Below are 22,830 nucleotides of genomic sequence, written 5' to 3' on the forward strand. Positions count from 1 at the left end.
TTTTTCAAGAAATTTTTTTTTTTATAAAAGGGAACAAGGGGTAATTGAAGTGTGAAACTCACAAAAACTTGATTATGCAAGTATATGTTGTATTTTTTAGTCTTTTTTTTTAAAAAAAAGAAACTTACAACCTTACTATTCTTAAAAAAATAAATAAATGAGGCGTCTCGAATTTAAAGGCATGAGACACTTGCCTTTTTTATTTATCGCTAGAACTATCTTTATTTAGTATTAACACGTATTTAATGAAAGTTTTTACCGTATGATAACTCACTTATTAACACAAATTCTTTTACGATTAATACCTGCCTTCGTCGGAATTTTGTACCCAATCATGTAAAATTTACTATAATGATTTAATGTGGTGAAATATATATTAATTAATTATAATTAAGTATTAAAAGTCTACATGCAAATACATATCAGATTTTTATTAATTTAATACAAATATTGAATGTAAGTAAGCTTATACCTATGGGGGTCATTTGGTTTGGTAAAATAAATGATAATAAGCACAAAATTAAATATAAATTATTCTATTTTGCATTTGATTAATTTCATTACCCAAAATTTGCAATTCAGGAGGAAAACTTTCACATATAGCCACTTAAAAATAATTAATTACTCTCCATAGCTATAGTTTGATAATTACAATTTGTAGCTACATGTTATTTGGAGGAGAGAGACGAGCGAGACTGGGAGAGGAGGAGAGAGGCGAGAGATATGGGGAAAAGAGTGGAGAAAGGTGAAGTGTATATGTATATTGGTTAGATAATTGTACATTATACATATGTAATTGTATATATGGCAAGAGAGATTGACAGAGGGAGGAGAGAGGCGAGCGAGACTGGTAGAGAGGTGAATTGTATATGTATATAATTGTGTATAACTATATATTATACATATATATTTGTATAAATGACAAGCGAGATTGGGAGAGGGAGGAGAGAGGCGAGCGAGATTGAGAGAGGAAGGAGAGAGGCGAGCGAGAGAGGACAGAGAGTGGAAGAGAGGTGAATTGTATATGTATATACGCTAAAAAATTGTATATTATACATATTTATTTATTATACAAACTCGAAGTTAGCCCACGTAATTAATGTATGATGTTAGTCGCGAGTGATAATTATAGAAAACTATAGCTATGATGAGCAATTAAATAGTATAAATTCGCTTATCCGCGTATTTTTCCCTTAATTTATACTATATTATAGTAATATGAGGGTGAAATAATAATTTCATGATTATTCAATTGCAAAGCACAACACAATAATTATAAAGATGCCTCTTCCCACAAAATTCTTTTAAAAATTCAAGATCAAAATCAATTATTTTATTAATTCCATCCATAATTTAACCTGTCTAATTAGTACAACATGAAAACTGCTGCAAAATTAGCAAACCACTTGAATTAGATTATATTGTATTGTTTATGCTTATATCATAGTGATAAAGATATTCATATTCTTCTGAAAATTTCCTGGTCAAACTTTTGTTTTTGACCTTTCTAGTTATGTCAATGGTCATACATTTATGAGGATTTGGTAGTAGGTTACAATATCATTTATACCTTTCACACTTGATCATACTTTTTCCCTTTATTTTTTAATTTTGTTATTCGATTATTTTGATACTTTGTTGATTCGATTAATTTAAAAGTACGTTATATAAAATTTAATTAAAAAAATAATATGAAATGAGTGAATATTATTTGATCGATTGCTAGATAAAATTGGATCCAATTCACTCTTAGGTCTTGGAATGGGACCGAATCCACACTATAACTTGTGTTTACCCCTTGGAAATCTATTGATATTATACTATAAATTCAATTATTATTGTAAATTAATTTTAGATCGTTGTTAGAGTCCATAAACTTCAAATTTGGATTCTACTTTTACTGTGGAGGATTATATATTGAGATGCACTGATGGACACTTTACACATTCAATCGATACGTTAATTCACTTCTAGTTTATTCAACAAAATGATTCAGACTTTTTAACGACCAGGAACCTCAACGTAACTAAATCATTACTTGTCAATTTTTTCAATCTTCAATTTAACCTCCGACAATATCAAAAATAAATAAACATCTCTCTCAATGTTCAAAACTTGAAATATTATTTTAATATTTTTTGCAGCAAAATGGATTTGAACTTTCGAAGTTTCTTAAAAGAAAATAGTTAATTAATTTGTTAATTTGATTTTAATATTTAATTTGTTGATATTTGACCAAGATACCTTTCACATTCCTCTCCCAAAATTAAAAGAAAAAAAATATACTTTTCACACTTGGCTATTTCCTTTATAGTACAATTGTTTTGTCTCAGCAATGACGTCAATGATTATGACTTTTCTTAAAAAAAATAATTAAGTACTAAAAGACAAGTGTCAAACCTCATTGAATTTAAAACAAACCCACAAAGTAATTAACTTAAAAAAAGAAAAAAAGAAGAAGAAAAGATCACTTCTCATAATTTAAATTCCCACTTCAAGACCAATATAAATAAATAATTCCCACTTGTTTACTTTATTTTAATTTATAGAAATAAACTATTACTAATAATTTATCGAAAAATGAGTGTACATGTCTATGTCTGTATACATTTTATCTTCCTTAAACTCTATTTATGAAATTGCACCAACTATATAATTAATGATTAATAAATTGAGAATTAAAGATAGGTAAGAACAAGACTTTATTGTTAATTTATTAAAGGTTATCACGTTTTATTCGAAAAAATATTCATTTTATTGCCATTAATATCTTGTATTAAGAAAAAAATTCTTTAATTGTATATTATAAAATAAAATTAATACTATTATTATTGTTATGTAATAAATTACATTCCCAATTTGACTTTATCTTCTCTTTAATATAACTGTCGTGGCAACTGTACAGTCAGCAAATCAATCGGCATATAACGTGCCACGTGTACGTTCATAATTGACGACCTTACTCGTCTTATTATCTTCCTATTTTAGCCAATCAAAAATTTATATCCATTATAAATATAAGTCCACATTCATCATTTCTCATAACAAAACTTTTTTTTTTTTAATCTTCACCAAAAAAGCTCTAACTATTTTCACTGTGAAAGTTCATCAATGGCGGAGAAATCATTCAAGTATGTGATCGTCGGTGGCGGTGTTTCTGCTGTGAGTATTTACCGATCGTCAAATTTAGCTTTATTTATGATTTTTTTGTTCAATAGACTTTAGTTTCTTAGCTTACATGTTTGATTTGAGTTCGGAATTGCGGAATTCGTGTTCTAGTTTTTTTTTTTTTTGATGATTTTCCGGTGAGAATTATTCGATGTGATGTATAGTTTACAATAGATCTGAAAGTTAGCATAGTGAAATGGCGTTTCGGTTCCTGCATCTGTACATATACACACTGATAAATATTAAGATATAGAAGTTATTTTTTTAAGGATAACTGAGAGAGACAGTGTGGTGCACGGTTCTGTACAAACGTAAATTCATGTATTTTTAGTTTTACTTAATATTTTGATAGTCAACTGTTAGATTATGGAGTTTGAAAGCGAGAATTATTTCCATTTAGTGTTTCAATCTGCTGTGGAATGGTTGATTTGCTTAGGAATGGAGTTAGATCAGAGATGCTTTCAATACGAAGTGATATATTGAGACGGATACACGTGCTCGTATACATCCTTGTGTGTGTGTGTGTTTGTGTTACTTTATTCTTCATTTCAGTTGTTAGATTTTGGAGAGTGATAGCTAGAGTATTGTTGTAGGTAAGCTTATATCCCTTCATTGTTTTGGCTTAATTGTTGAAATGAGTCATTTAGAAATGGAGTTTGGAGGGTTTGAGTACGAAGTGATTTGAAAATGTAGAACCTACTAGTTGTCTAGTTGAGATATTGGGAGGAAGAGATCATGGCATACTTATTGCTATTTACTTTGGATGGTTATAACCAGTTGACACAAAATTTAATGTGATTTGATGAGTTAAAGTATCCCAGTCTCCTCTATTTTGTCCTTTGGCTTAGAAATTGTAGATATCTTCGAATGGTTGGGTAATGAACTCTAAATCTTTCATTAGAATATTGTAACTGGCATATAAGTTCCCTAATTTGTCATTCCTCTTATTTGGGATAACTAATGATTAGGATTCTAGTAGAGATATGTATTGCTACTTCTGCCCACGAATTATTTCTTTGTTTGTATAGAAGATTCCTTTTTGTATTTACTGTAACTGTACGTTTCGTTTTTCCGTGGTATTGACAAAGAGGCTACGTTTACCTCTTTCCCTAGGATGTGGAAAAAGATTTATTAGGAACTAGCTGAAATAAAGGATTATAGTTTTGTTTCTGAAATCTTGTAGGAACAAATCTTCTTGTTTATGCATTCAACTTTTTTGAATTCGTGTTCGTAAATGAATTTAACAAGTTTGGTTGCATTTGCAGGGGTATGCTGCTAGAGAATTTGCCAAACAGGGAGTTAAGCCTGGGGAACTGGCTATTATTTCCAAAGAGGCAGTAAGTATTTTGTACTGCTTTCTTGCCTTCACTAATTTAATATTAGATACTAGTTGCATTTCTGCTTGTGTGGACTTCATTTTGGAAAAGGGATCATTTGTTTTGTTTTCTGTAAATATTGTATCATTGGTCTCTAGAGTTATATAAGAATCTCTAAGTTCTGTGGTTGATGTTATAAGCTAATTTTTCATCAGCTAATACTTGTAAATTTCCTGAAAGTACATTCATGATTCCTTAGCTAATATTGTTAAATTCCCTTTGATATATTCTTGTCTATTTGGATAGGAAAAGTGTCTTGGTACTCTACGATTTGCTTGTAAATTTGTACTAATCTTCCCAAAACGAGTTCTGATCACACCTCTGTTGTCCCTAGTGTGTTAGGCTATGCCTATCTTTCTCTCTCTTTGGTTGATTTTTTTTTGCAACTTATCTACTCTTATGTCCATTCTTTCCTGTTTTACATCTAACAATCTTTCCTTCTTTCAGGAAAATAATGTTAGATTTGATCTGATTGCTAAAAAGTTTTTTTCTACCTCAGGTGGCTCCTTATGAACGTCCTGCACTTAGCAAGGCATACCTTTTTCCTGAAGGCAAGTCTTCTTTTTTCCTTGGATAGTTAATTTTGACTTCCGTAAGTGGTAATGTGGATGTGGACTTGAATAAAAGTCTTATTATGGAAAATGCATATCATCTTTATTTGTAGTTAAAGTCCTTGCAGACACATTTGAAAATATATCTCAACTTTTCTTGTAGAAAGATCATTGCTTGTCCTACTAGCAAAGAAAAAAAATGAAAAAAGAAAAACAATTTGAGCATGATTTATTTTACAGAATGTCATCTCATGTAGTTTTGTCACAAATTGCCAAGTCAAAAAGCTGCTGTACTTTTTAAACATTTGAAATTGACCTGGTATCATAAAATCTTTTCCCTAACACATATCCGTTGATCTACCAGGAGCTGCTAGACTCCCAGGATTTCATGTGTGTGTTGGAAGTGGAGGAGAGAGACAGCTTCCTGAGTGGTATGCAGAGAAAGGTAAATAGTCTCTGTGTTTAAGCAATTATTTGCAGACATATGGCCATGCATGACTTCTGTTAACTTTACATATGGTGGTATATCTGGTTGAAGACACATCTCTTATGAATCATCTGGTCTCATCTTGTAGGCATTTCGTTGATCCTGAGTACTGAAATAGTGAAAGCAGATCTTGCTTCAAAGACTCTTGTTAGTGCAGCTGGGGAATCTTTTAAATATCAAACACTTGTTATTGCAACAGGATCCACCGTGAGTCTCTTGGAAACGTGGTTGTGTTGTTTAATTTAAAAATTTTCTTTGGTCATTAGATTAATTTATTGTTTGTGTCTATTCAGGTTTTGAAGTTGTCAGATTTTGGTGTACAAGGTGCTGATTCCAAGAATATCTTTTACTTGAGAGAAATCGATGATGCTGATCAACTTGTGGAAGCATTAAAAGCTAAGAAAAATGGTAAAGCTGTTGTTGTTGGGGGAGGGTACATCGGTCTCGAGCTTAGTGCTGTACTGAGACTGAACAACATTGAAGTCAATATGGTTTACCCAGAACCATGGTGCAGTAAGTAAATTGCGTTTAGTTTGCACACTGCATGCATAACATGAAATGTTACACTGTTTCATGGTAGTCTGTTATGGAGAATATATTGTCCTGCTTAATTGTATTGTTATCTTACTGTAATCCTTATGATTTTCCAGTGCCTCGGCTTTTCACAGAGGGCATAGCTGCGTTCTATGAAGGTTATTATAAAAACAAGGGAGTCAATATTATCAAGGGTACAGTGGCTGTTGGGTTTGATACCCATCCAAATGGAGAGGTTTTTCTCTAGACTCTACCATTTTGAGAAATCTGGTTGAGCTTTAGAGCATTACCTCACAGCATTCTTGTTTTGAATTTGCAGGTGAAGGAAGTCAAACTCAAAGATGGCAGAGTTTTGGAAGCTGACATAGTAGTCGTAGGAGTCGGAGCAAGACCACTCACAACTCTATTCAAAGGGCAAGTTGAAGAGGAGAAGGGTGGAATTAAGGTGTGCACTCACTGTTCAGTACTCATCCTTTTAATAAGTTCTGGCTTGCGTGCTTTTTGATAATTTTGTCATTTTCATGGTTAAACCTTTGAATTTGCAGTATAATGTACCAAAACAAATTAAATAGTTCAGTATAAGCTTCGAAAATAGAGGAGAGCAACTGGGATGATTTGTTGAAGGAACAGATCAATGTATTCCGGAAATTGTGGTGCTACTTTAGTCAATACAAAGAAATGAGCTAATTTTGCACATAAGAAATTGCATCAAATAGTGGAAATCAATGAACTTGTTTTATAGTTTCCATGTTGAACTAAAACTGTGTTCCTGTCAAGCTATAAGCTGTTTCTCCTATGTATCAGAATTACAATGGATTATGTCATGTTCCATTCAAAATGACACTATTCCTGTACTTACACCAAGGCTTTTTTTTGCAGACAGATGCGTTCTTCAAAACAAGTGTACCTGATGTATATGCTGTGGGTGATGTTGCCACTTTTCCTTTGAAAATGTACAATGAGATTAGAAGAGTTGAACATGTTGATCATTCTCGCAAATCTGCTGAGCAGGCTGTCAAGGTATGTGACAGCTCCCTGACGCTATCCAGAGTTGATATGGAAGTTTTATATGAAAGTTTTATATCGTCATCCTGCTTATAATATGTTGATTCTTTACTTGGTCAACCGTGATTGCTCTCATGAGTCATGATATAAACTGGATATTTGAACCACACTACACATGCAGATTAGGGTGTTCAAATACTGAAAACTATCTCCATTCTACATGCCTACTGATTGTTTATTGTCCTGGCATGAGTACAAATTTGTAACAATGCAACGTTAAATTACACTCACACAGCACACAGGTTATCTTTTGCTTCCACTGTGTGACTTATTAGAATAGCTTTCTGCAGTTTGCTAGTGTCTTTCTACTCTGTCAATCAACTCGGTCAAATGTAGTTACAAATTCTCATACTCCACATCTTCTTATGAAGTAAAAATGTTAATGTTACATTGTTGCTGGTGCAGGCAATATTTGCCAGTGAGCAAGGGAAGTCTGTCGATGAATATGACTACCTTCCATACTTCTATTCCCGCGCCTTCGATTTGTCTTGGCAATTCTACGGTGATAATGTGGGTGAAACAGTGCTCTTTGGGGACGCTGATCCCAACTCTGCAACTCACAAGTTTGGACAATACTGGATCAAAGATGGAAAGATCGTTGGTGCATTCCTCGAGAGTGGGTCACCTGAAGAGAACAAGGCAATTGCTAAGGTTGCAAAGGTTCAACCCCCTGCTACCTTGGATCAATTGGCACAGGAGGGCATCAGTTTTGCCTCAAAGATCTAATTTTTATACCTACTTTGGATTTTAAAACAGCTCTTTGAAGTTTCTGCCTTATTTACAATGTTGTAATTGTTTGACATTTTTCATGGCTGTTTGATTGGTTTAAATATGATGTTTCTTCATCTGAGTTTAGTTGCAGAAGATCACCCTGTAAGGCATATATATTCATACCTTAAAGTGTGACATCTCTGTAAATAATGAATGTTAGAAGCAATGTGGTTTGTGAAAATATGAGCATCTATTTACTTGGATTAGCGCACACTTTGGTTATGCACATTTTATCCTTAATGACATGCTTTTATAGATGCACAATGACATGCATTTAAAACATCTTAAAGGTCGATATGAAACTATTGTTACTTTTCCTAATAATAGTACCTTCTATACATTGTCCTAATTTTAAAGGCAAGAAAAGTTGGTTGTATCTCAACATGAAGTTGAAGTTTCAATTGCCAGAAACTGCATAGATTTACCCTAACAACAAACGAGCTCTGGCAACGATACAGTCTTGGGTTTATCCTCACTAGCAGAAATCAAACCAAGCAAACAATGTCTTCGGTCTAATGTTGATTCTACTCTGCCAATATGTTGGCAGCATTTCAGAGCTTTATACAACTAACTTTTCTTCATCTCGTCCAGGAACTACAACATCATCTCTCATCATGTGATAGTAATCATCTCCGACCTGTGCTCCAACTTGACTAAACAGTTCAACGACTGCAGGTAACTTTCCGTAATACCTTTTCATAGAATCAACCAAAACGTCACCAGCATGCGGGTTTTGGACATGCCAAACATATACAGTGGAGAGAAGATCATCTATTGTTGCCTCTTGCCAAGCATGTTGTCCATCCCTCATCTGGTGCTTGAAGGCTTGACATTGCCTAACCCTATGCCCCTTTGGCCCGACTTGCAACTCAGGACAATATCCACATGTTTGAACGCCATAAGTTTTCATGAGCTGTATGGCTCCAGTACGCATAGTCTCCCAAGCTTCCATTCCTCGCATAGCGAATCCTGGAGAAGTGATAAGTAGTAGAAAATCAAACTAGAAATTTCGTCATACCATAAGTAATAATTCTTTAACATACTTTTAAGTCTATGATGCTTAGACTCTTCAAAAATGTCGACGGGTCCGTGTCGGATACTGTAAAAGTAGTGCATTTTGGAGAGGTCGACACAGGTGCGGCAACAATTTTGGAAACTCTGAGCAACATAGCTTGAAGCTCTAGAGAGGAAATTGATGTATTTTAATAGGAAAATGCACATTGAAAAATGACTAATAATTATAAGTGAAAACATTGTAGTAACATAAAGACAAACCTTTTATGTCATCGTAGGGTAAATTCAAATAATTTCCATCTCCGATGTGCTTCTTAATAGTTTCCCTAGACCTAAAAGTTTCTACGTCCTTCCCGAACAAATCATCCTTGGGAAACCTCTTCTCAAAATCTATGAGTTTTCCAGCAACCCGGTAAATGGGGAACTTCCTTCTTCGGGTTGGGTACTCAGGTAAGTCCACACCAGCCTGAATGCACAATTCTACAAGGGCTGGGATGCGATCAACTTCAAGTCGCTCGTTATGTGAAACAGCTCTTCCTAACCTGTCATAGAGATGAAAAGATTGTACAACAGGTAATACATGATCTACGCCCCCTCTTTGCCATGTATGCTCTTTGTTCTTCTGACTGCCGCTAACATCGCAAGTTCTGATCTTATGTGGTGGATGACCAACATGAACTTCGGTACATAAGCTGCACAAAAGAACAAAAATCACAACACAGACCTGATTGCTCGACGATTGAAAAAGTTGAATTTCATAATGAGTTGCTAGATAGTCAATCTTCCATCAATTAAAAAGGCCTCGACTCCAAATCAGCAGGAGTTAGCCATATGAATCTTCGATATCTGTTGTGTTCTAGTCAAGTCTAATTCATTCCAATACTTACATTTGTCTGCACTAATTATTTCATTATTCCAACTTAACTTGATCTATTATTTGCAAATCAATGTTTACTTAACAATTTAATTCATTATTTCAAACTTCAACTTGAAATAAAGAATTTAAAGTTGAAAACTTGTTATAGAACTATAGATGTACAAGTGTATAACATGGCAAGAATATTATAATTGGAGTGTGAAACTAGTAAAAACGTGATAGTTCAGGTGTGTTTTTTGACCATTTTATTCTTTCACATATGATTAATTGCAACAAAGTTTGCATAGATGCGTTGCTCAACTCGTCAAAATTGTCAACGGATGTGTGTTGAATAAGTGTATCCAAAACCGATATGACAACAATTTTGAAGAGTCCGAGCAACTTTTGGATACACAAATGAATCTTACCTGCAGAAATAAATAGGAATTTCCTCCGAAATCCTCGAAACACAAGCTAACAACTGAGCTCTTGAAGCTAACACACGATGAGCAACAGGGATTAACTTCTCAACTAATAGCCCATTTTCCGGTGGCCGCAGTGCAACTTCACGTACCACCCTTCTCTCTTGCTTTTCAAATCTTGCTCTCCGCTTAAGCTCGTTAACACTCGTCACCCATGGTTTTTTTTCAGCCTTTTTCAGCTTTCTTGGTAGAGTTTCCATGGCTGATACAGTTGAATACAATGGACCAACATTGCCCAGCTCCTTCACAGTCGATAATATCGCATTCCCACCAAGATTTAAGACTGATGTAACTCGCCTATGAATCATTCTGAGAAGCTACAGATGTTTGAAATACTGAAAGTTCTCTGAAAAGTTTTATTTTGAAATTTCGTCAGCTAGGCATTATAACAAACATTTGGTGTGCGGATGGTCTTTTGAGAGGGTAGCCCGGTGCACTAAGCTTCGCACATGAATTTTGATCTCACGAGGCTATGCTAAATTTACGACATCAATAACTTTACCAATTACGTCAAATTCACCTTCAAAAATAAAACACAAATAAAATTGCAGCAAAGAGTAGAAATTCTGAAGATGCAAAGAAGAGAGGAAATGAAGAAATACAAGTTGCAAAAGTACCAAAAAAGAAAAGAAAAATTCAATTTTAGTAGCATCTATTTGCACCTTAATTAGAGGTAGAAAATTAATTTTAAATCACTCATGACTATATGGAAGTTTGTTTGACAATATTAAATAGGCATAATATAATAATGGATAAATGTATTGTTTAGCTTGACATTAACTAATATATTTGTTTTTGAATTTAATTATGCATAAATAGACATATATGTCATATGTGACGTTTTAAGTGAATTTCACGCGAATTGTCACGTAAGAAATTGATTTGTTTATGTCAAGTAAAACGTGTTTATCTACTTATTTAATTTTATATGAATTTAAGTTGAACAATGTACAAAATTAGTGAAGTTAAATGACACATTTATATACTATTATACCTATTAAAATAATGCATGTATTACTTTATGCTAAATCTATGTCATTATTATTATACGAGATATAATGTGAAACTAATAAGAACATTTTAAAGTGCTGAATCTGATGTTATAAATAAACTAGGAAAGTTGTCCGCGCTTCGCACAGTGATGCACTACATCAATTAGCCTACCTAGGATCATTAGTAATATTTGTGCTTTTAAGGGAGTACACTGATTTGTCTAAGAATATTTGATTTCATTCCCTATGTTTATCTTTTCACGAAGAGTTAATAACATTTGGTTCATCAATTTGAGTATTTTTTATCCTATGCAAGCAGTGGCGGATTCAAGATTTTCATTAAGGGGGTTTGAAAAAAAAATTAGTGGTTTGAACCCCAAAACCGCTAAGCCAACCCCTAATTTTATATACAGGAGGTTCAAAATCAATATATTAACATAAAAATTCTTAAAAACATATTAAATATACAACATAATTTTTTGCTGAGGGGGTCTGCCCTTGTATGCAAGGTCTCTTCATACCTAATCCAAAATCCAAGTGTTGTGCATCTTATTGAATTTGTTGTGTAGTTGACAAATTTAATGAACATAACAAATCACATCTTTTTTAATTTGATCAAACAACATATACTCCTTTGGATTAAATAATGTCTCAGCAAATCATTTTATTTATATTCATCCATCATTGATTGCAATAATTTCCTAGGCAAAAGACATTGGAATGGCGAGGATAGAGCAGAAACTTATTTTATCCCTGTCTGAAAAGGTTTTTTGCCATGTTCAAGTAACACAAAACGAAGTAGTAGATAAAAATACAACAATAAATAGAACATAGAAAAAATTGCAATACGTTAAATGTAACGGAAAATTATTGGGATCCTTGTAAAAGTGTGACAATTTATGAACACCTTCCCTAGAAGTACTCATTTAAGCAACTTAGGAATAGCATAACGATGTTCATGAATTTACGGTCCGGCAAAAAGCAAAGACCCAATATATACATTTGTTCTATTTTAAGTAGACAAAAATTATATCTCTTTGAGTAATCATGAACTAAAAACATAGTGTTTTCTTAAAGGCATAATATATAAATATGCCCTTTAACTTGACATTGAATCATATTTATGCTCTTCAATTTTGGGAGTGCACAAGTAAATACTTAAACTTATATAAAGTTGAACAAATAGATACGCATGTCCTACATGTCATTTTTTGTCCTACGTGTATTGTGTCATGTGTTTATTTATTTAAAAGTTGGACAATTAAAATGTTTGTTTGTGCATTATAAAAGTTGGAGGTCAAAATTAAAATTTGAAGTCAAGTTTAGGGTCCAATATATGTATTATGTCTTTAAAACACGACTTAAGACAATGAAATTTAATATAGTAGGTGTCCACCTGCATCAGTTAGAATAGGAAAACCACAGAGATTAAAGTAAGTTTCTTTTTTTAAGGCGAACCAATAAAAGAATTTGACTTAGCGATACAATGTTGATATTAGAGGACAAAGATCTCTTCGAGACGATATCAAATTCACTAGCAAAGTTGAATTCTCGCGAGCTATCACGTAACTTAGCATTATCCTCCTACTAAGTGAAGGACAAAATTTCCCATAAGCAACCTTTCAGTATCAACCCAACATAGTATTCGGTAGTTTGGGATAAACATTTCTTTAATGTTTAATAGTGATAGTGTTCAAAGTACGAAAGTGTGAAAGAAAATGAAAATTAGGAAGGAGATTAGTTTTTGCCGTGTTTTTGGCATTTGACAAAAATAAATAAGTGAGTTTCTTAGTTTGTGGTGGTGCCACATCAGCGGATTTAGATTCAACTTTATATAAACTCCCACATGATTATATCTCAAATATTCTAATACATATATCTAAGACCCCGTGTGATTTAACGACTTCACATTATTCTTCTATCAATACCTTGCAGATAAAAAGCGTTTGACATCCGCTAGTGATGATGGAATAGTGAAGATATGAGAGTTTGTTTGCCCTTGGCCTGCTGGTCTCATAGTTCCACAGTTGATATTCGAAAACAATGTATGTTGTTATAGTTATTTTGAGCATGTTGAAGCCTCAAACTTCTGGAAAACTATCTTTTTATTCTTCTCGAATTCGAGACCTCTGCTTAAGGGTTAGATGCCTCTATCTATCCGTCACAATTCTTAAATATTATTATTACATATTATACTTGCAAAACAAGAAAATAAACGTATAATTCCTTAAATATTATTATTACACATTATACTTGCACAACAAGAAAACAAATATGCAATTTTATCATTTCCGCTTTCAAAATTATTTATCAATGATGTAAGAATTCACAGCAAACACTTTACCCAAAGTTGAAAGCAATGGCTCAAGCTAATTAGTGGTCAAAAGCCAAAATAAGTTGGAGGCCTAAATTCTAATTATTATTTTTTCTTTCTTTTAAATAAAAAAAAAATTTAAAAACTCTTTTATAATCTTAGACTAAAGATATATATATATATGTATATATATATCAAAATATTTTTTAATCTTGTTGTCTTAAACATGTCATGTGGAAGTTAAATTTAAAAATCGATCCATAAAAAAGAAACATTCTTTAATGTTTCAAAACAAATTAAAACATTCTTTATTTTTTTTTGTTACAAAAAACTTAAGATAATTTTTATTATTACCAAAAAAATTAGGCCCTTCGATATTGGGGGCCTAGGGCATATGCCTCATCTTTGAAGGCATTGAGCCACCCTTATTTTTTGGAGGGTGCTACAAACTTTTATTTTTGGATGGTTCAAGCAACTTGATTTATTACACATCTGTCAATAATAATTGAGGTTAACAAATATTCATTTCAAGTTTCAATGCTAAGAACCTTAAAGATCGAACACATAAAATTTTACAAACTTTTATTTTTGGATGGTTCAAGCAACTTGACTTATTACACATATGTCAATAATAATTGAGGTTAACAAATATTCATTTCAAGTTTCAATGCTAAGAACCTTAAAGATCAAACACATAAAATTTAAATCCTTAATTCACCTCTAATCAGTAACGCGCTCAGAAGCTTACAAATGATCTCAGCTACTGATCAGAGCTTAAAGCATCTTTGCAGCATACTAATTGCTAAGTTGAAGGCAATGACAGATGAACAAGTAAATGTAAAATTCTATCACTGTGGTATTCCGGTAACTTACCCCAAAGTGCCATTTCACAGAATTTACGTTTGTTTCATGTGCCAAACTGTCACCAGATCAGTGTTATCAAAAGCAAAAAACACAAAATGGGTCTTGATCAGGGGCGGTTCAATGTAATTGAGAACTTAAAGCGAAATTAATTCAATTCGCGGTCTAAAATATAAATAATTTTTATATACGCATTTATACAAAATTTATTGTTCTTACAAGTACACTATTTAGATGAAAACTATCGGTGTATAATATTATTTTTTTTTGAGTTATTAATTTTTGGTAAGATTTTATTAACTCAACATTCAAAAACATCAATTCAATGAGGTCATTATTATATGTATTGTTAACATAATGCTATAAGTAATAAGTTGACAACTATTAAATAAAGATAAGAGTTAAAATCATAAAATTTGACTCAAGAAGTGGATGACTTGGTATACTTCATTTTAACATACTTGTATTAATGCTTGAAACTAAAATTTTAAGAGAAATAATAATTCACTTTTTTCAATATTTTTCACTATTAATTTTTTATTTCTTACAAAGTACAAAAGAGGTTAAAGAGGATAAAATAATGTATTTTAAAAAAATTATACTTTTTTATCATAACTAACCAATTTTTTTTCTATAAAATTTCTAACGCATAACTTATTCTTGACAAAAAGTTGGGCCCCCCGAAATTTGGGGGCCTAAGGCAAAGCCCTTATTTCAACATAAATAGGCCAAGTTTAAAAACACATTTATATATTGTACCTACTTTTAGTCATACACTTTTTTTTTTGTCCACTTTTAATTGTTATGTTGTATTTTTGAAAAGTCAATTTGACTTATTTTTAAAGTTAAATTAAATTATATTAATTCGATATTTTGAACAAAAAATTTATATATTAAATAACTATACGAAAAGTACTATAAATTTAATTTCTTACCTATCGAAATGACAAAAAAAATACATTGTAAAATATTAGTCAGAGTTCTTATAATCTGATTCCGAAAAAAAAATCATGACAACTAAAAACAAAGATAGGGAGTATTTCTTTATGCATAAACCAGTTTGTTTTATACGAGATATAATGTAAAATAAAGTTTGCATCATTAAATATATCAAACTAGATTGAATGTGTACAAATAGATATACACAAATCATAATATTACAAGATATAATTTAATACATGTTATATACTTTTTCTTTTGTTATCCAACAATAGTTGTCTGCGGAGTAATATTATTATATTATTCTTTGACTTTATCAAATTTAATAATTTGAAAAATATGTGCAATAATAAATGAGTACTTAATAACAAGGATAAAATAGAAGCAAAAGTTAAATTATCTCTTAATTTTTAAATTGGACAAGTCAACAACTATTTTTAGTACTATGAAAAACTATTTTTGGATGGAGCATTTATCATAATAAAAAAATAGTTTTATTAAGTATATTAAAAATATAAGAAAACAATCAACAATCAAGGAAAATTTTTTGACTCTCATTTTTCGTTCATTACAATCTCGATAACTTCTTGACGGGTCAATAAATCGCTCATTTATTAACTTATCCCATTTTAATCCGACAAATTGAAGTAGAGATGGACTAAAAAAAAAAAAGAAATGACAAATTGGGTGAAATCTGTAATCAACTGAAACTTTTATTTAAAAACTATAGGGGTCTAAGTGTCAGTTCATAAACTAAGTAACTAACTTAATAGGCCCACTTAAGTAACGTATAAGTACTCTTTTCTCAGCTCACTGTACAATTCGCACTCAAAAAATCACCAAAATCTGATCAAATTCCCCCATTTATATTGAGCAGCAGAGTCACTTCGCCGCCACAATTCCGCCGCCATGAAGAACTTCAGCTACGACGATTTTGAACTGAAAGAGATTCAAAAGCTCGGAAAAGTTTTGGGCATAGCTTGGAAGGTGGACACCGGCGTATCGGGTTTTCTGGCAGTAATGGCATCCTGGAGTGATGATAAAACCATACGGATCTGGGAAGAGAACTTATCTGGCTTTTTCGTGTGTAAGGTTTGATTTTTTTTTTCATTTTCTCAATTTTTATCATTTGGCTTAGCTGATTGTAAATAGCTGATAGAGTTTCAAGTGTTGAAAAACATTTTTTAAGTGGTGAAACTGATGTTATAAATAAATAGTTATGTGTTTGAAATAGAAGTTTTGAAATTGTTAATAGTAGTTGTGATAAAAAGAAATGTTGATAAGTTGTTCTTTTGTTAGAATTGGGTTAGAGTCGTACATTGTTCGGAGAATGGGAATGTGATATGTTTATATGGACGTGGGAAATTCTTCCCGATGAGCTAATTTTCAGGATCGAATTGGCGGCTAAGGTCCATTTATCATGATATCATAGCTAGGTGCATTTTTATTTGGGTGCACCAGTTGGACCGAGGTGTGAAGAGGGGTGTTAAAGTTAACGTCCCATAGTTGTTGGAAATTGGACTAGTGATTTGTCTATATCAATACTTGAGTAATCGCCCCTTATGAGTTAGATTTTGGGGTTGAGTTATGTCGAGTTCCATTTAACAAATTTCTAGCAAGAAGGTGTCTTATTAAACTTATAAGCTAGTCAAATTGACATACATACTTTTTAGCTTATATATGCATTTAATTAACCCCATTTGTTTTCCTTTAAGTTCCTTCTCTAGCACAATGAATATTTGAACATGTACATAAAAAAGAGCTCTCATAACTCTTAGAAGGAAATTTTGCAGGCTGTTTTGGAGGAATCATCTACTGTTAGATCGTGTTCCTGGTCACGGGAATTGAACTTGTTGGCAGCAGGTTGCTCTGATGCCACCACTGCCATTTGGAAAAATGTTGGTGATCATGCCTATGAGCGTATCTACACTTTAAAGGTACAATGACTTTGTGATAAGGGAATGTGTTACCTTATTGACGAAATCCTGTCTGCTTTCTTATTTTCATTATGTGGATAATGTCCAGGGTCATGAGAATGAAGTGAGGAGTGTTTCGTGGGATATGCGAGGGCTACTACTTGCGACATGTGGAGGTGATAAGTCAATTTGGATATGGGAAGCTTTGCCTGGAGATGAGTTTGATTGTGCTTCAGTGTTACAAGGACATACCGCAGATGTTAAGATTGTTCAATGGAATGCTGTTAATGAGTTATTGTCCGTTAGTAGTGATAACAACATTAAGGTATATTTGAGAGGTTATACTGCACATTCTCTCTGTGTGTGCATGTATTATTTTCTTATAAAGAGTTTAGCATGCTTTTCATCAGTGATATTATCTAATCTCTAGTGGTGCTCGAAAACTTTAGGTTTGGAAAGAGACAAGTTATGACAGTGGTGATTGGCCTTGTATTAAAACTTTGGGCGAGTCCGACAGGTAAAAATTATTATTTGGCAGTATATTTTTCATTTAGTTATATCTAGATACTTTACAAGTATATCGTATATCCTGAAAAACCTTCCATTGTGTGATTATTTGGAACCTTCATGTAACAGTCATAGGTCGGATTTTAGTTCTAGAGATTATCTAAATTCATTTGGAAAAAAACTTTTTCTGTGAAGTGTTTCGCTTTTTTCAAGAATAAGTTGATTTTGAAAGCTTGGCCAAGAAGGCTATCAGTAACGTTATTTAAGATTGTTTGGGAGCTTACACCGCTACATGGTTGAACTTTCAGAGAAGATACTTCTGCTGTGCTGTCTCTCTGTTTTAGTTAACATGCAAGTAGAATTGTATCTTGCAGGTATGACTTTCTCTCTGCTGAATTTGTTTTAAAATGTACACTCTTAAGTCGAGGGTGTATCTTAAATAGGACAGTTGTTGTTGTCACTACTTAACGGATTTTACATTGAATTCTCTAATTTGCAGTGATGACCTTACCGTCAAGATATGGGATTGTGATCATGATTCTATAGAACTTTGGTAAGCTCGGTCTTATCCTTATTTTCATAAGCATAATAGGATTCTATTAATTTGATTTATGCGATCCTATGAGAGAGTGTCCCTCATTGATTGTGAGGAGCTTTTTCTTTTTTTCGCTCTATTAGTCTATTAACAATAACCCTTCTAGTGGACTAGTAAAGAGTAAAAAAGAAGATTGGCCACACGCGCACATGAGAACTGGGAGGCAAGGCAAAATGGTTGATTTCCACCCTCCCACCCCAACCCTGGGGCAGAAGGTTCAATCCAAGTCGTATTTGGAATCCTGGGGAATTGTCTGTTCTCCATAATTATTCTATGAAGTTAGCTCACTCAAATGTTTGCAACCACTAGAACCACTAAGAAGCCATCCATGTTTATCCCCTTGGTCAATGTTAGCCTCCAGATGCCTCCAAGCAATCAAAGGTTTTTCAGGATTATCAGGGCGCGTCCAACCTTGGTTCCGAGATATGAACGGTGGCGCTCCGAAATCCCTAGTATATGAAAGAGTGAAAAGGGTTTTTCGTTGTTGTGGAATAAGAAGCCTTTGCATCTGAATGCACATATTTTCATTTTTTCCAGTAGAAAAGAGGGTGCAGGTATTGGTAATCTTACAGAAATACTTCTCCACGAACACTTATATGAAACTCATGGACTATAACATACAAAAATTGGCAAAATGGGGGTTTACTTGCTCCGGAGCTCGTTTGACCTTCAAAATGGGTCGTTTTGACCGTCAGGGCCAACTGGCTCCATAGCTAACGTCATTATGGACGTTGACAAAAAATTAGGGCGAGAAAATGTCAGAATTCTGGATCACCAAAAAATATCATGGACTATAGCACACAAAAATTGGCAAAATGAGGGGATAACTAGCTCTTGGGCTTGTTTGACCTTCAAAATGGATCGTTTAGGCCGTCAGGGCCAACCGACTCCATAGATAACGTCTTAACGGACGTCCACAAAGTATTTGGGCAAAAAAGACGTCATAATTTCGAATCACCAAAAATTTGTATACTATAGTACACAAAAATCGGCAAAATGGGGTTTACCTGCCTCGGGGTTCATTTGACCTTGAAAATGGATGTTTATTGCCGATTTTTGTGTGATATAGTCCATGGATTTAGTCAATTATCTTTGCTATAATAGTTCTCAGCAGTAACCATGTTTCCCGAGCTGAGGGTCAATTGGAAACGACCTCTCTATCTTTGAGGTAGGGGTAAGGTTTGGATACACTCTAAGCTCCCAAGTCTCCGCTTTGTGGGGCTACAATGGGTATATATTGCTCAAATTACGATGTTTTCCAATTCCTGATTTGCTACCATCTCCTTTTTGTGCTTGTTAGGTCACAAGTTTGCACTCTACCTGGACATCATGATACGAAAATCTTTGCATTTGACTGGTTGAGGTAGCTACTCTATATCTATAACTAATACATGCTTTTTTTTTTTCTATTTGCACTCCTTAATATTACTTTTATCTAGACAGTTTTTACTTTTCTACAAAGTGTGTAATTGGGGGGAGGGGCAGTTTAAGATTTACGGTCTATTTTGCATGATTCATAGCTTGGTTGACTGTCTAGATTTCATGTTTGATCTCTTTTTATTGGGTATGTTATAGCTATTCCTACAGGCTAACCCTGTTTATTCTAATATGTTAGGGAATCACTCCGTTGGGTACCTGAGGAGGAAGAACAGGACCCAAAAATATTTGCTAGTGCAGGAGCTGATGACGCTATACATATATTTATCGAGAATAAGGACAATGAGGTATTGGAAAACCTTCTATATCCCTTATACAGTTTTGTAAGTCAGGTGCTTATTATGTTGTGTATAATGTTATTCCCCTAGCGGATCAATTCCAATGAGCCTTTCCAAACTAGTACTATTAGTAATCAATTATATAGCTTCTTCAATATACACTGATCTTACGATCAAGTTTTGAGCTCCGTACTCCAGAACTCTCCTCCTATCAACCCAAATTTCTTGCGGGAGCTGGAAGAAGCTGGGGTGTTCTTCTTTGCCACTAGGTGTGGGCCTGTCGTCTCCGGCCTTGACATGCAGAATTATCTTTGCTGCCTGTCTATCATACTAGACATGCTGCGCCCGTGGATTAGTTGAGATACACACAAACTACCTCAGCCTTGACATGCAGAATTAACTGTTTAGGACAGAGGCCAGTTTAGGATTTAAGCTCTATGGTTTCAACCTTTAACGTTCAGCAATGTAACCCATTTGTTTTAAATTTATGGCTTCATATTTACTAGTAATTGCAATTTTGATAGACATTTACACATAAATTTATGCTCCACTTCAAAAAAACTTTTAGTTCAAAGGAACTTAAAGCTGCATTCTCCCCTGGCTTTAGGACAGTTCTTTGTTCTGATTTTGTTCTTCTCACCAAATCTCTCTCAACTTGAATATTTATCAACGAGCGTCCTCTAAAGAGGCAACAGTAAATAATTGATATTTCACTTCATCGTAATTTTTATTTGAATTTCTTTATTAGTATATGTGTCATTCATGCTTTTGATTATCACTCTTGGACTAAACATATATATTTGTATTTTTTTCTTCTCTATGAGCCTTTTTTCATTTAAGTCCACGATTTATTTGCACTTTTCGCTTAAAGCCCTAGTGGAACTTAGAGCTTTTTTGTGTTTTTTGCTTTTGATAACACTATGTCTGATGACAGGTTGATGGACTTCCATTCAAACAACTTTTGAAGAAGGAGAAGGCTCATGAAACGAACATAAATTCTGTAAAATGGCACTCTGGGGTAAGTCACCGGTATATTATAGTGATAGGAGTTTGACATTTACTTGTTCATCTGTCATTACTTTAAACTCTGCAATTAGTATGCTACAAAGATGCTTTAGCTTTGAGCAGAAGCTGAGATCATCTGGAAACGTCTGAGCGTTTTACCGATCAGAGGCAATTCAGAATTTACGTTTAATGAGGCCGACCTTTAAGGTTCTTAGGGTTGGACTTAAAAATGAATATTTGTTGACCTCAGCTTCTGTTGACATACATGTAATAAACTACTTTGTTCGAATTATCCAAAAATATTCTCGTACGTGTGTCGCATCCTCCAAAAGAATGTATAACTTTTGGATGATCATCCTCCAAAAATGCATAGGTTTTGGACGATCCGACATACACTCGCGAAATTTTGGAAGTCTGTGCAACATATATAGGTGATAAGATGTGTCAGATCTGACTAATGTTGTTATGTTTGATTCTACAAATTTGCCATGATTGTTGTATGGTTTTTCAAGGAACGAAATGTTTGTCTTCTGTTTTATACTCAGATATTCAGTATTGTTATTTCTTATCGAAGATTAGGATGGTTGAATTCACTATATTATGCTTATTACCTTTGGTTTGATCGGTATCTGTCTTGATTAAATCCTATTCTTTTATTCAAGCTTTTTTTTTCTTCACTAACAAAATTGAATAGAATATTCTCTTTGGTCAAATAAATTTCTCAATGTGTTTAATTTCTTATATCAATACCTTGCAGGATAAAAGGCGTTTGGCGTCCGCCAGTGATGATGGAACGGTGAAGATATGGGAGTTTGTTTGTCTCTGGCCTGCTAGCCACAATGCCATAGATGATACTAGTAAAAAATATATGTTGTTATATTAACTTTGAGCATGTTGAAGCCTCAAACTTCCAGAATTTTTTTTTTCTCGAATATGAGACCTTTGCTCAAGGGTAGAGGGACTCTAGCTATCCACCACATTCCTTAGTGATATATATCATTATTATATATTATATAAGAAAAATAAGAGAATATATGTGCAAAGTTGATACCATCATTTCTGCTTCAATATTTTTATCAATGATGTAGCTCTAAGAACCATAATTCACAGCAAACAAGTACTCAAGATTTGAAGTTTATGAGTTTTGGTGATTCATGCTATCCTCCGAATTCACTACTTATATATGCTACTGTATTCACATTTGGTTGTATATACGTATTGTGGATTTCTCAACTCATCATAACTGAGTTATACCCGCCCCTAATTCACAGTAATTTTGAGCCTTATGACTACTATCCCTTCCCCCCTTCTTATAGGCACTCCAATTCATATTTAGTAATATCACTACTACGAATTGTACTAGAGAACTAAATGAAAGACATAATAGTTAAAAACACACATGAGCAATGATTTAATTTTCGCGAGTTTTACTCGTTTTTTATATTTGAACTATCACTATCTATGTATGAAAACACATCTCTACTATTGTTGTTTCTTTTTCTACTAAAATGATGGTGATAGTTCATGTAAAAAAATGAATGCATAATACATAAACATGACTCTTAACTTGGCTTCAACTGTTAACTATGTCTTCCAACTTTGAGTGTGCACAAGTAGACATTAAACTTGTATATAATTGAACAAGTACGTAGACACACGTGTCCTACATGACATAATACATG

The 22,830-nt window shown here is 33.3% G+C and overlaps 2 protein-coding genes and 1 pseudogene across 2 annotated transcripts; 2 read left to right on the forward strand and 1 right to left on the reverse strand.

Moving 5' to 3' along the window:
• The first annotated feature begins 3,078 nt into the window (after positions 1–3,078).
• On the forward strand, positions 3,079–8,155 carry AFRR (monodehydroascorbate reductase). The gene is made up of 10 exons (NM_001331188.1): positions 3,079–3,162; positions 4,434–4,505; positions 5,044–5,095; positions 5,460–5,540; positions 5,671–5,789; positions 5,876–6,095; positions 6,233–6,351; positions 6,436–6,561; positions 6,996–7,136; positions 7,587–8,155. The coding sequence occupies exons 1-10, from the start codon at positions 3,112–3,114 to the stop codon at positions 7,905–7,907; spliced, it is 1,302 nt and encodes a 433-aa protein (NP_001318117.1). The 5' UTR covers positions 3,079–3,111; the 3' UTR covers positions 7,908–8,155.
• A 25-nt stretch (positions 8,156–8,180) lies between these two features.
• On the reverse strand, positions 8,181–13,009 carry LOC101261651 (APO protein 3, mitochondrial). Its single transcript, XM_004246844.5, has 3 exons — positions 10,251–13,009; positions 9,228–9,658; positions 8,181–8,921 (listed from the first exon to the last, which is right to left on the reverse strand). Exons 1-3 carry the CDS (start codon positions 10,610–10,612, stop codon positions 8,512–8,514), a joined length of 1,203 nt encoding a protein of 400 aa, XP_004246892.1. The 5' UTR covers positions 10,613–13,009; the 3' UTR covers positions 8,181–8,511.
• A 2,918-nt stretch (positions 13,010–15,927) lies between these two features.
• LOC101261357 (protein CIA1-like) lies at positions 15,928–22,201 on the forward strand (annotated as a pseudogene).
• Positions 22,202–22,830: the final 629 nt, after the last annotated feature.

This window comes from Solanum lycopersicum, chromosome 9, assembly GCF_036512215.1.
Source record: "Solanum lycopersicum chromosome 9, SLM_r2.1".
Lineage (NCBI taxonomy): Eukaryota > Viridiplantae > Streptophyta > Magnoliopsida > Solanales > Solanaceae > Solanum > Solanum lycopersicum.